Here is a 14,948-nt window from a genome sequence, read left to right on the forward strand (position 1 = left end):
TTTGCGGGGGTGTTGTGAATGAATACAATTCTCAAAAAGGTGCATGTCATTAATAAACATTTACTATGTACAAATTATTAAGTTTATATAACTTAGTTTAAATATTAACTTAATTATCTTGAATATTAAACTAAATTGGAAAAGAATTCGCAACCAGTCTACAAACAATGCATGAGTTGTCTGGGAGAAAAATTCAAGATTCACATACATTTATTATATAACCTTGAGATTAGCTTGCTCAAAGGCAGCCACAAAGCAAGAAACCTGAATTAATGGGAAAAAGAATAAAAATAAAAATGAAAGATCAACACTTGATGCGCAAGAGAAAGAAAAAAAGCACAGGTCATGCGGACAATTGAAGTGAACAGCATTCCAAACGAAAATTGAGTGCTCTAATCCAATCCCTGGGGTAGGCCCAAAGCCTTGCTTATCAGTTCTTCATATTAGTGGCATGGAGCACAGCAGCTGGGGCGGTCGTCATAGCCTCAGCGCCATGGAGATGACCGTCATGGAGAACAAGTGAAATCAGCCCTCATTCCAACCAACCCCGTCTTTTCAGTCTATCTGGGCCGGCGTTTAAATTGACCAAACAACAGATCAGTGAAAGTCTCCAGTGCCCTAGAGAGATGAGTGAAGATTGTAGACAATGGAGGGTCTTGCCTCCAATCCGGGTTGAAATGTAAATTGTCTAAACAGTGTATCTTCCCTCACAAACAAGAGAAAATTTGCAGATGCTGGAAATCCAAGCAGCACATATAAAATGCTGGAGGAACTCAGCAGGCCAGACAGTATCTATGGAAAAGAGTATAGTTGACGTTTCGGGCTGAAACCTGGACTGGGTGACCCCATCCATTATCAATACTCTTCTGCGATTGTCAGCTTGGTATCAGTGGTTGCATAATCAGGGATTGTATGAGCAGCTAGTGCTTATTACAACCATCCACCACCTGCTTCCGTGGTTTCACATGACCCTGGAATACGGGAAGAATTCATCTGATGCTATAACCCATCAAGTGAATATTTAACACAGTGCCGTTCTGCTTTCTTGATAAATCAAAATTTCTCATTATCTTGAATTTTCACCATTGATATAATCTCAGATGTTGCTTTTATAAAATTTTTGACCCATGTTTTGGTGACAGCAGTGCTAATTTCTCCAGCTTGAGTATACTGATCAACTGTTCTGCCTTCAATAGATGCAGGTGGAAGTGAGGGCTTCTGATATGCTTAATGTGCTTTTATTTCAATGACCTATTGCTTGTTTCTGTGGTTCAACATATTAAACTCATTCTTAGTTTCCATTTGAAGCTTTATTTTTTCTTTAATCCCTTAGGTCTTTCAGCAGCCAAGTTGCTGACAGAATCTGGGCAGAAAGTGGTGGTACTGGAGGCCCGCGACAGGGTTGGAGGACGGACTTTCACAACCAGAGTGAGTATGAAAGGTGGAAAACTGATTCCCCAGCAGGAATAAGCCAACAATATTGGTCTGAGTTTTTAACTTTATTTTCTACTGAAGAAAATTCATTGATGTAATCCATAGTGTGATCTAAACAATAAGAATATATTTACACACTCATGGCCATTTTATTAGGTACCTCCTGTACCTAATAAAGTGGCCGCTGAGCGTTTGTTCATGGTCCCGTAAACACGAGGAATTCTGCAGATGCTGGAAATTCAAGCAACACACATCAAAGTTGCTGGTGAACGCAGCAGGCCAGGCAGCATCTCTAGGAAGAGGTACAGTCGACGTTTCGGGCCGAGACCCTTGACGAAGGGTCTCGGCCCGAAACGTCGACTGTACCTCTTCCTAGAGATGCTGCCTGGCCTGCTGCAATCACCAGCAACTTTGATGTGCGTTGTTTGTTCGTGGTCTTCTGCTGCTGTAGCCCATCCACTTCAAGGCTCGACATGTGCATTCAGAAACGCTCTTCTGCACACCACTGTTGTTACACATGCTTATTTGAGTTACTGTTGTCTTCCTGTCAGCTTGAACCAGTCTGGCCCATTCTTCCCCCACCCCCCGACCTGGCTCATTAACAAGGCATTTTCACCCACAGAACTGCCGCTCACTGGAAACTTTTTTTTGTCTTTCACACCATTCTCTGTAAACTTTAGAAACTGTTGTGTGTGTGTGTATAAAATCCCAGAAGATCAGCAGTTTCTGAGATAAACCACCTGAAAAACAACTGTACCTCTTGACCATGTCTGTGTGTTTTGATGCATTGAGTTGTTGCCATGTGCTTGGCTGACTAGATATTTGTATTGACGAGTAGGTGCATTTGTGTACTTAATAAATTGACCCTGAGTGTATAAATTAGAAGTAATGACTGACTTGAGATACACTACATTTAACCTATATACTTGTTGAGTCTTGAATTGTTCTATTATTGTAACGAATGAATGCTCCACAAACCACCTATTCAGTATGGTTACAATATGAATTCCTGTATTGATTTTAAAAAAAATGTACTATCTCTGTAGTAGGAGCACCTCACTGATATCAATCTGTGGCTCACAAGTGTTTTAGTCCTTTTTTTTTATAACAGTGAGGTATCGCATTTGCAACACAGCCAGGTATGGAAACACCAATGTCTAGCAACAGAAAAGACTACAGAAAGTGGTAGATAAAGCCCCTGGCATCACTGGCAAAGACCTCCCCACCACTGAGAGCATTTACATGATGTGCTGCCACAAGAAAGCCATATCCATCATCAAAGACCCCACCATCCAGCCCATGCCCTCTTCTCGCTACCACCATAGGGAAGGAGGTACTGAAGCCTTTGGACCCACACCACCAGGTTCAGGAACAGCTATTCCATAACAGCCATCAGGCTCCTGAACAGGCATGGATAACTTCATTCACTACTACTCTGAACTAATTCTCTGACCTACAGACTCACTGTTGAAGATTCTTTATAACTCGTGTTCTTTAAGTGCCGTGTTGTTTGACATAGGTGATCATGGTCTTTCCATGACCATGATTGGTCTCGGCAAATTTTCCAACAGAAGTGATTTGCTATTACCTTCTGGGCAGTGTCTTTACAAGATGGGTGGCCCCAGCGATATCAGAGATTGTCTGCCTGGCGGCAGTGGACACATAACCAGGACTTGTGGTATGCACCAGCTTCTCAAATAACCATCCACCACCTGCTCCCATGGCTCCACGTGACCCTGATTGGATGGGGGGGCAGTGGCTAAACAAGTACTACATCTTGCCCAAGGGTGACCTGCAGTCTAGCAAAGGGAAGGTGCACCTTACACCTCTGTTTGTAGAGACGTATCTCCACCCAAGAACTATATTCCTAGTATAATTTTTAATTGCACGGTTTGTCTTTTGCATATTGTCAGTCTTTTTAATGTATGGTTTGCATTTTTCCTGCAAGTGCTTGCAAGAAAGTGAATCTCAAGGCAGCATATGCTATCATCATGCACAATGATAATATTCGTATTTTGAACTTTGAGGGATGAGCAATTTATCAAATTGCATGTGAAATTAAAACTGGGATCATATTTTTTTTAAATGATTAACAGACCTAGTCTAGTAACAGGTTTTCAGAGCCTTCCTGATCTCCTTGCATGTTTTTACATTGGGTAAACTTTTCAACTGTTTGGGCCACCTCCAGCACACATCACCTGACTTTGGACTTTATAACAAATTTCAGTCTGTACTATAGTCTCTACATCCCAGTTGTGAGTGCACAGCTTGCTGATGAGACCGATAACACATCAGCCTGTTAAAACTGGAAGCAGTAAGCAAAGGGCAGTTCTCAAATATAACTTTACAATTAAAGCTTTTATGGGTTTTCTGCTCCACCCTCAATCCGACATTTGACTTTTGAGTTTCTAGTAAAATCGCATTCTAACTTAATCTTCTAAGGTTATCTCAAAGACAAACACTTTTGATTATCTCACTTCTATTTCCCCTTCACCTTGCGTTGTGTGTGTGTCACCCCTCTGTATGTTGCAATTATCAGTCAAGGCAAGGTCTTTTGGGCTATTAGAATTTATTTAAGGAAGTTACCCAGGTAGTCTGTTCCAGGCATGCTGAGCACAATTACATATCCCTCATATTTTCCTATCCTAAGGTTGCACATGATGGATTTTTATGGCCAGTCTACAAACATTTAGTTACTATTCCTTGATTTAACCGAGATGAGACCCTATCCCGGATCAGTATACAATCATAATCAAAACATCCCATTGGTAGATACATATATTATTGATCCCAATACAAATTACAGTGTCACAGTAGCATTACAGGTGCATAGATATACAAATATTAGAAGAGAAGTAAGACAGAATAAAACATAAGTTATCTCAAACAGTCTAACAGGAGGGGGGATCATCACTTCCCTGGCTGTAGATTTACTCATTATAGATCCTAATGACTGAGGGTAAGAATTACCTTACATAGCGCTCTTTGGAGCAATGCAGTTGTCTTAGTCTATTACTAAAAGAGCTCCTCTGTTCAGCCAAGGTGGCATGCAGAGGGTGAGGAACATTGTCCAGAATTGCCAGGATTTTCCGCAGGGTCCTTTGTTCTACCACAGCCTCCAGTGTGTCCAGTTTGACTGCTTTAACAAAGCCAGCCTTTCTAATCAGTTTATTGAGTCTGTTGGCATCACCCGTGTTGATGCCATTGCCCCAGCAGACCACCGCATAGAAGACTGTACTGGCGACAACAGACTGATTACACCAATCAATCAAATTCACCTCCCTCCAAAGGTTGTTTGTAGTCCATAGCCACGATTCCACCACTGCCCATCTGAAGTCAGGATCCTATCGTGGGGCCCTGTATTCCTCAAGTGGTTAATTGTTTTAGAAACGAGCCTGTGTTGTTTGTTTAAGGAAAAGTCATTTGTTGGGCTGGCTGTTGGTATTTGTACTGCCAAGCCTGCTAGCTCAGTTATGGAAAGCAGATCTGACTTATTTAATTGGACAGGGACAATTGTTTTGTTATGACATGATTTATACCAACTGAATTAAAGTCTCAAGTGCCCTGTAAGGACTGTTTGTAAAATTATTCCCTCTCCACACACTTGCTGTCTGCCCAACTCTCCTCGCAATTCCATCAGAAAACTATTCTTAGAATCACAGAGCAGTATAGCATAGATTCAGGCCTTTTGGCCCATCTAGTCCATGCTGACCACATTGTCCATCTAACTAGTGCCAATTTCCTGCATTCAGCCCATATCTGCCCCAGGACCCTTTGCTTCCTGTTCCTATCCAAGTGCCTCTTAAAAGATACTGTGGTATCTACTTCCTCTGGCAGTATTGTAGACACCAGGACAGTTTCCTTGTAGTGATAATAATGTTCAAGCTGTTGCTCTGCTCCATAAGAGCTGTCCTATGCATTCTAAGTCTGATGTTAGCTGGAGTATTAGCTTACCAACAACTTTGGGGTGGGAGTCGGGGCTGTGCTTGCATCACAAATCCTGCAGTTGCTCAGAGTTTTCTGAGGAAATGTTGGCAGTTGTATAAGGAATGTTGAACATTTCCTTAAAATCTGCAGGCTTGGCAGTACAAATATTTGAACTGGTTGTCTAGCTGGATAGTTTTAGAAATAATCCCATGCTACCAGTTTTAAATTTGAATAGAGTGGGTCACTGTGTTAATGTTTCTTTTCCAACTGAGATATGGGGTATTTACTAATTTAGTGCAGAAAACCTTTCAAAAAGACGCTACCATGATATTTCTAGCATTGTCTTTGGTATTCCCATGGCATTAAGACGTTGCTGTGCAAATATTGACAATAATAGATGAATCCTAAATAAAAGCAGTAATTAAGTGAATCATTTGGTTTTGTTTTTCTCAGAATTTAGACACCAGTATAATTTTCACCAAATTTGGTGCTGCTGTGTGTTCACTTCATAGGCATGCAAATCGTCATAAAGTGACAATGAATCCAAGCATAGCTCCAACTCCGTGCAATGTTTACAAATTCCAACAGTGAGAGCAGTGGAGTGTTCATGAAAATATTGATGGTCTCCTACGCATAATTCTGATTGTTTTACTCTCATTTCTCACCAGAATAAAAATGTAAACTATGTGGACCTAGGTGGAGCTTATGTGGGTCCAACTCAAAATCGAATCCTACGTCTGTCAAAAGAAATGGGCCTGGAAACCTATAAAGTGAACGAGGTTGAGCGGTTAGTTCACTATGTGAAGGTAAGAGTTTGTTACACCGACTCATCAGAACATTTGATCATTTCAGATTATTTGGGGGAGAGAGGATGACTGAAATGCAGAGGCCCCGTTTGACACTTGGGCTACAATTGTAGAAAAGTTTAAAAAGTTTCTTTAAAGATATATTCGCAGAACTTCAGGAAGGAAAATTGCAATGAACTACATGAGCTCAGATCTGTGATTGGCTAAATGTGAGCCTGAGAGGCAGCACCTCATCTTCTGTCTTGACACCCAGTAACTGTTGGGTCTCTACACTGAATTCTCCATAATTTTGGATAACTAGCCTTTTATTGTTTATCTTTGAATTAGCCAATTCAAATGCAAGGTCATTCACAGATGCTTCCTGACTTGCTGAGAATTTCTATCATCCTCATTCTTCCCATAATGAGTCAACCAGAAATGAACGTAATAGCTTTTATAGATATGTAAAAAGGAAAAGACTGGTAAAGACAAATGTAGGTCCCCTACAGACAGAAACAGGTGAATTGATTATGGGGAGCAAGGACATGGCAGACCAATTGAATAATTACTTTGGTTCTGTCTTCACTAAGGAGGACATAAATAATCTTCCAGAAATAGTAGGGGACAGAGGGTCCAGTGAGATGGAGGAACTGAGCGAAATACATGTTAGTAGGGAAGTGGTGTTAGGTAAATTGAAGGGATTGAAGGCAGATAAATCCCCAGGGCCAGATGGTCTGCATCCCAGGGTGCTTAAGGAAGTAGCCCAAGAAATAGTGGATGCATTAGTGATAATTTTTCAAAACTCGTTAGATTCTGGACTAGTTCCTGAGGATTGGAGGGTGGCTAATGTAACCCCACTTTTTAAAAAAAGGAGGGAGAGAGAAACCGGGGAATTATAGACCGGTTAGCCTAATGTCGGTGGTGGGAAAACTGCTGGAGTCAGTTATCAAAGATGTGATAACAGCACATTTGGAAAGCGGTGAAATCATCGGACAAAGTCAGCATGGATTTGTGAAAGGAAAATCATGTCTGATGAATCTCAGAATTTTTTGAGGATGTAACTAGTAGAGTGGATAGGGGAGAACCAGTGGATGTGGTATATTTGGATTTTCAAAAGGCTTTTGACAAGGTCCCGCACAGGAGATTAGTGTGCAAACTTAAAGCACACGGTATTGGGGGTAAGGTATTGATGTGGATAGAGAATTGGTTGGCAGACAGGAAGTAAAGAGTGGGAATAAACGGGACCTTTTCAGAATGGCAGGTGGTGACTAGTGGGGTACCGCAAGGCTCAATGCTGGGACCCCAGTTGTTAACAATATATATTAATGACTTGGATGAGGGAATTAAATGCAGCATCTCCAAGTTTGCGGATGACACGAAGCTGGGTGGCAGTGTTAGCTGTGAGGAGGATGCTAAGAGGATGCAGAGTGACTTGGATAGGTTGGGTGAGTGGGCAAATTCATGGCAGATGCAATTTAATGTGGATAAGTGTGAAGTTATCCACTTTGGTGACAAAAATAGGAAAACAGATTATTATCTGAATGGTGGCCGATTAGGAAAAGGGGAGGTGCAACGAGACCTGGGTGTCATTATACACCAGTCATTGAAAGTGGGCATGCAGGTACAGCAGGCAGTGAAAAAGGCGAATGGTATGCTGGCATTTATAGCGAGAGGATTCGAGTACAGGAGCAGGGAGGTACTACTGCAGTTGTACAAGGCCTTGGTGAGACCACACCTGGAGTATTGTGTGCAGTTTTGGTCCCCTAATCTGAGGAAAGACATCCTTGCCATAGAGGGAGTACAGAGAAGGCTCACCAGATTGATTCCTGGGATGGCAGGACTTTCATATGAAGAAAGACTGGATGAACTGGGCTTGTACTCATTGGAATTTAGAAGATTGAGGGGGGATCTGATTGAAACGTATAAAATCCTAAAGGGATTGGACAGGCTAGATGCAGGAAGATTGTTCCCGATGTTGGGGAAGTCCAGAGCAAGGGGTCACAGTTTGAGGATAAAGGGGAAGCCTTTTAGGACCGAGATTAGGAAAAACTTCTTCACACAGAGAGTGGTGAATCTGTGGAATTCTCTGCCACAGGAAACAGTTGAGGCCAGTTCATTGGCTATATTTAAGAGGGAGTTAGATATGGCCCTTGTGGCTACAGGGATCAGGGGGTATGGAGGGAAGGCTGGGGCAGGGTTCTGAGTTGGATGATCAGCCATGATCATAATAAATGGTGGTGCAGGCTCGAAGGGCCGAATGGCTTACTCCTGCACCTATTTTCTATGTTTCTATGTAAGTGTGGTCTAAACTGAGTTTTATAGAGCAACAACGTTACCTCCGGCTCTTGAACTCAATTCACTGATTAATGAAGGCCAATGCACCTTGCACCCTATCAACTGGCTTGGCAACTTTGAGAGATCTATGGACATGGATCCCAAGATCCCTCCATTCCTCTGCAATGCTAAGAATCCTGCCATTCTAATTCTGCCTTCAAGTTCGACCTTTCAAAGTGAATCACTTCACACTTTTCTGACTGAATTCCATCTGCCTCTTCTCAGCCTACCTCTGCATCCTATTAGTATCCTATTGTAACAACAGCAACCTCCTACACTATCCACAACACCACCAACCATCATATCATCTGCAAACCAACGTTTCAGGCCGAGACCCTTCGTCAGGACTATCTGAAGGAAGAGTAAACGTCGACTGCACCTCTTCCTACAGATGCTGCCTGGCCTGCTGCGTTCACCAGCAACTTTGATGTGTGTTGCTAAGACTTATCAGAGTTCAACCACTTCGTGCACAACCGTTGGAGCTCAATTAACGGGGTCTTCTTTCCACCATTCGATCTCCTCCGACCTCCTCAACCCGCCGCTTGGGACCAACCATGGTGGTCGACCGGAACACGTCCAGCACGTCCTTCCTCTTCAGTTCTCCTCCCGAAAAGCCCCGCCAAAACACACTGTCCCTCAGCCATATGAGACAGAATATCACCCACAAAAAGAATAACATGGATGCTCATTGGTTCGTTCTCTCCCTTATCAATAATACAACCCAAACAAGCAGAGAGAGAGAGAACTCCTTATGTCACAGTTATTATTACAGAAAAGCCATTTTATATAACATACAAAGAAGCCATTTTAGACACCTCAGCAGCCAGTGTAACCAAGACCCAGTTACACGCATATTATGCACTTTTGATTTTATTAATTGAAGGGTATAATGAAATACAGTGCAGCAAAGAAAATCTCATGTTTTGTAAACATTTTCTAGCTGCGAGGCAATAAAGGCTATGTGCGTGGGAGCATTTCAGTTATTGTGTGGTCACGCACCTGACCAGCTTAGAGGGAACAGTGCTAACCACCCTCCCACTTCCTCATCAAAGTCATTTATAAAAGTCACAAAGAGCAGGGGTTCCACAACAGATCTCTGTGGAATGCCACTGGTCACTGACCGCCAGGCAGAATATGCTCCAATCTACTACTGCCCTTTGTCTTCTGTCGGCAAAACAAATCTGAATCCACACAGCCAAGTTTCCCTGAATCTCATGCCTCCTGACTTTGAACCTACCATGGGTAACCTTGCCAAACACTTTAGTAAAATCCACATACACCACATCCACTTGTTCCACCCTCATCAATTTGTTTCATTATCAGGTTGATGGGGCATGACCTCACCCTCGCAAAGCCTGCTGACTGTACCTAGTCAGACTATGCTTTTAAGTACTTCCAAATACTTTTAACTCCTGCCTCTGAGAACCCTTTTGAATAGTTTGCCTACTACTGATGTAAGACTTACTGGTCTATAACTACCAGGATTATCCCTATTGCCTTGAACAAAAAAACATTTGACACCCTCCAGCCTTCTGTTACTACTCCTGTAGCCAGTGAGGATGTAAAGCTCATTGCCAAGGGTATAGCAATCTCTTCTCTCAAACCTTGGGTATATCCCTTCTGGCCCTGGGGACTTGTCTGTCCTAATGTTTTTCAAAAGTTCCAGCACACCCTCTTTCTTCACATTGACATGACCCACCGTATCTGCCTGTTTTATACTGTCTTCGCACTCATCAAGGTCCCTCTCGCTGGTAAATACTGAAGCCAAGTCTTTATTAAGAACCTCCTTGACCTCCTCTGAATCCAGGCACATGTTTACTCTTTTATCCTTGATCAGTTCTACCTTCAGTCTAGTCTTCACATTTCCTGTCCTTCACAGAGGTGTAGAATGCCTTGGTGGTTTTCCTTAACCCTACTCACTAAAGCCGCCTTATGCCCCCTTCTAGCTCTTCTGAACTCCCTCCTTAAGCTCCTTCCTGGCTACCTTGTAACTCTCCAGAGCCCTGTCTGACCCTTGCTTCCTAAACATTAAGTATGCTTCTTTATTCCTCTTGACGAGATGTTCTACGTCTCACAAAATGCTGGAAGAACTCAGCAGGCCAGCCAGCATCTATGGGAAAGACTAACCAGTCGATGTTTCAGGCCGAGACCCTTCATCTGAAGATTTTCTCTTACTTGTGATTGTTCCACATTTGTTTATTTACTTATTTTAAAAAGACCCTGAACAGAATAGGCTCTTTGAGCTGCACCACCAAGCAACCCCTGACAACCACGATTTCACCCTAACCCAATCGTGGGACAATTTCCAATGACCAGGTAACCTACCCGGTATGTCTTTGGGCTGTGAGAGGAAACTTAACAACCCAGAGAGAAGCTATACGTTTCACGTAGAGGACATATAGAGACTCCTTGTAGAGGATGCTGAGATTGAACTCTGACCCCGGGCTGTAATAGTATCACACTAACTGCTATGCCACCACGGTGGCTTTGATCTTGTCAACCATGATTCCTTCCTACCATCCTTTCCCTGCCTCAGTGTGACAAACCTATCCGGAACCCATGCAGGTATTCCCTAAACAGCCTCCACATTCCTGTTGCACATTTCTCAGAGTACATCTGTTCCCAATTTCTGCTCCCAAGCTCCTGCCTAATAGCATCATAATTCACTCCCTCAGTTAAATACTTACCATTCCCTTTGTTCCTATCCCTGTCCAAGGCTATGGTAAAGGTTGGGGCGTTGTAGTCACTGTCTCTGAAATGAGTTCCCAATGAGAGATCTGTCACCTAACGAGGTACATTGCCTAGTACTAGATTCAGTATGGCCTCTCCTCTACTCAAACTCTCTGCATATCTCTGGACACAACTAACAAATTCTGCCCAGTTTAAATCTTTTGCAGTAAGGCGGTGCCAACCACTGTTAGGGAAGCTGAGGTCACCCATAACAACAACGCTGTTATTTTTGCAACTTTCCAAAACCTGCCTCCTGATCTGCTCCTCGGTATCTATGTTGCTATTGGGAAGTCTATAGAATAATCCCAATAGAGTGAATTCTCCCGCCCTGCTTCTGACTTCCGCCCACACTGACTCAGTAGACTATCTGTCCACATCTTTCTGCAGCTGTGATATTATCCCTGATTAGCAATACTACTCTCCCACGTCTTTTACCTCCCTCTCTGTCCCGTTTGAAACATCTTAACACTGGAGTAACCAGCAGCCATTCTTGCCCTTTTGACAGCCAAGTGTCTGTCATGGCCACAACATCGTAGTTCCATGTACTGATCCATCCTCTCGGTAAATCACTGTTTTCGACGGGTTTTGTAATAAAATAGACTTTTCAACACATCCAACTGACTGTAGCTATACCCTATCCACTGTGTATCCTTTCTCATAGTCTCTCCACACATTGCATCTAACTTTACACCAACTGCTTCATCTTCAGGTGTAACCTGCCCCTTTTGTACAGGTATAGCTTCCCACGAAATTTTCCAGTAGTCCACAAATCTGAAACCCTGCCCTTGCACCAATTCTTTAGCCTCGCACCCATCTGCCATATCATTGTATTCTTACCCCTCACAGGCACAGGCAGCTATCTAGAGAATCCTAACCTTGATGTTCTGCTTTTCAGCTTCCTGCCTTGCTCCTTATATTTACTCTTCATGACCTCATTCCTTTTCCTGCCTCTGTCATTGGTACTAATACAATATGTGCCATGACTTCTGGTTACTCACCCTCCCACTTAATAATGCAGCAGACCTGATTTGTGATATACCTGACTCTGGCAACTGGGAGGCAACATACCATCCAAGAGTTACTTTTACATCCACAGAATCTTCTGTCTGTCCTGCCAACTATTTATTTCAGTTACTTGGCATTCAAGGTGAAGTAATAAATTGCATTCAACATTCTCTTAGCTGGAAAAGCCAGACAGTAGTAGTAGATGGTTGACTTTGGAGGCCTGCGACTCGCAGTATGCTGCAGGGATCAGCATTGGGTCTGTTGTTGTTTGTCATCTATATTAATGACTTGGATGATAATGTGCTAAACTGGATCAGCAAGTTTGTGGATGACACCAAAATTGTGTGTAATGGACAGTGAGGAAGGCCATCAAAGCTTGCAGCAGCTTCTGGACCAGCTGGAAAAAAAGGCTGAAGATGGCAGATGGAATTTAATACAGACAAGTGTGAGGTGCTGCACTTTGGGAGGACAAACCAGAGTAGGACTCGCATAGTGAGTCCTGCTCGGGCACTGAGAATTGTAGTAGCACAGAGGGATCTGGAAATACAGATCTATAATTCCTTAAAAGTGGCATCATAGGCAGATAGGGGCATAAAGGGAGCTTTTGGTATATTGGCCTTCATAAATCAAAGTAGTGAGTACAGGTATTGGAATGGTATACTGAAGTTGTATAAGACATTGGTGAGACCTAATTTAGAGTATTGTGTGCAGTTCTGGTCACCAACCTACAGGAAAGATAATGAAAGAGTGCAGAGATTATATACAAGATGTTGCCAGACTTGAACTGCATTATAGGGAAAGCTTAGGTTTTTTCTCCCTGCAGCGTAAGGAGACTTTGATAGAGGTATACAAAATTGAGGGGTATAGGTAGGGTAAGTGCAAGCAGGCTTTTTCCACTGAGGTTGGGTGAGACTGGAGCTAGAGGTCATGGGTTACGGGGGAAAGGTGAAGTGTTTAGGAGGAGCATGGGGAGGTAGAATTCTTCACTCAGAGAGTACTGAGTGTATGGAAAGAGCTGCTGGTGGAAGTGGTGGATTTGGGTTCAATTTCAACATTTAAGAGAAATTTGGATAAGTACATGGATGGGAGGGGTATGGAAGACTATGGCCTAAATGCAGGTCAATAGGGCCAGGCAGAATAATAGTTCAGCACAGACCAGATTGGCTGATGGACCGACCTGTTTCTGTGCTGTATTATTCTATGACTGTAAGTGGTGGAAGAGATCTGATGGGATTGCTTTGATGACTGAACTGCAGTCTGCTTCAGTCGTGTACTCCCCATACGCAAGGAGTATGTTTTAATTTCTTGTGCAGCAAGTTGTCAGCACACCTGCATCTTTTTGATTAATCTCAGCAGGAAAAGCCCTTTATGCTAGGAACATTCAATGAGCAATGGACATAACACAATTTCCATTTTAGGAATATGAGCAAATTCTCCAGATTGACATGTTAAAGCAATGTTGAAGGAGAGCTGTGCTGTGAAAAGAAGAACCACCTTTAGTCTGCGTCCTCCATTGCACCCTCAGATTGCAATGTCTCAGATGAGGTGTTGAATCAGTCTTTCACCTACCGACTTCAGTCAATCAATGGTAAAGAATCTGTGCGATCATCTCAAAAGAATTTTAAATGGGCTTTTGGATGGTAGGATGCGAATAAGCTGTTCTGATTGGTAAGCTTGTTAGATTTTGCTCAGCACTAACAGTCAGGTCCTCTTTATAAATTAAGAAACTGATAAGTAGAAGAGTAAATTTCAAATGCTGAATATTTAAAATAAAAAAAAATTAGAACTGTATCTTTGAACAGTTCTGAGAATCCATCTCTCTCTCTCTCTTTTTCCACACAGTTCCTTGTCGGTTCTCTGAGTGTTTACATTTCAAATTTACCACATCTACTGCACTTTGTTTTCAATCAAGAATGTGAAATGTTTACCGGTTAGATTTGCAGTGCTTGCTAATATCCTCGAAATCATGATGAAAATGGCCTTCAAAGATGCTGGTGTGTCTTAATTCTATCTTGCTGGCCAGTCTGTGCCTAATAATGTGCACAGCTCTGTCAGTGATCAAATCTATATTGGATTTGGCTTCAGGCAGTAGCACAGTTCATGACACTGAAATTCCACCTCTGCCTCGGCCCACTGTTGGCAGTCATTTATAAAAGATGCATCTCTGGATTGTGCTGCTCTTCTGCCTGAAGGTATTTTAGTTTGGTGCTACATTTAGCAGTAGCAAGAGCTTCTGTCTATGTTGGATGAGATGTAGTGGGAGAATAACTTAACCTGGATACTGCAGTACTGCTCACGCCTGCAGTGTTTCAACGAACCCCACAATGTAAGGCAAAGCAAGCTGGATAAATAAATATTTAGCACAGAGTATCTGTTTTATTGGGAGTACCACAGGATGGACATTGGTTTGCAAGTTTCCTCTGCTATGAAGGAGGATAATATAGCTGCAGGTAGACAAGGAAGAAAGCACTTGTAAGCATGGATCAAAAGCTCATTCTGGTCATGTGCAAAGTATGGATATCAGGACAACGGGTAGAAGTGGCAGACCAGGTAGTATGTGGATCTGGGGAGAAGCTGAAGAAGCAATCTTTAAAAACTTTTGTTGTTATCAACATAAATAAAACATTGTGTGGATTACTTTAACAACTTAACTTGCAGTACTGCCCATCTGGAAGTAGTTGGGAAATACAAGAAGTATAGGAATGCGCTTGAGAGAGAAGTTGGGAGGAACAA

At 42.6% G+C, this 14,948-nt stretch overlaps 1 protein-coding gene across 1 annotated transcript in view; it reads left to right on the forward strand.

The window, feature by feature from the left end:
* The window catches only part of mao (monoamine oxidase), a 187,236-nt gene that overhangs the window by 66,925 nt on the left and 105,363 nt on the right, over window positions 1-14,948 (forward strand). The window contains exons 2-3 of the mRNA XM_072260440.1: window positions 1,334-1,428; window positions 6,030-6,167. Of these exons, the coding sequence (XP_072116541.1) occupies window positions 1,334-1,428; window positions 6,030-6,167 (233 nt within the window). The remainder of the gene's footprint in view (window positions 1-1,333; window positions 1,429-6,029; window positions 6,168-14,948) is intronic.

The sequence above is a fragment of the Mobula birostris genome, chromosome 6 (assembly GCF_030028105.1).
Source record: "Mobula birostris isolate sMobBir1 chromosome 6, sMobBir1.hap1, whole genome shotgun sequence".
Lineage (NCBI taxonomy): Eukaryota > Metazoa > Chordata > Chondrichthyes > Myliobatiformes > Myliobatidae > Mobula > Mobula birostris.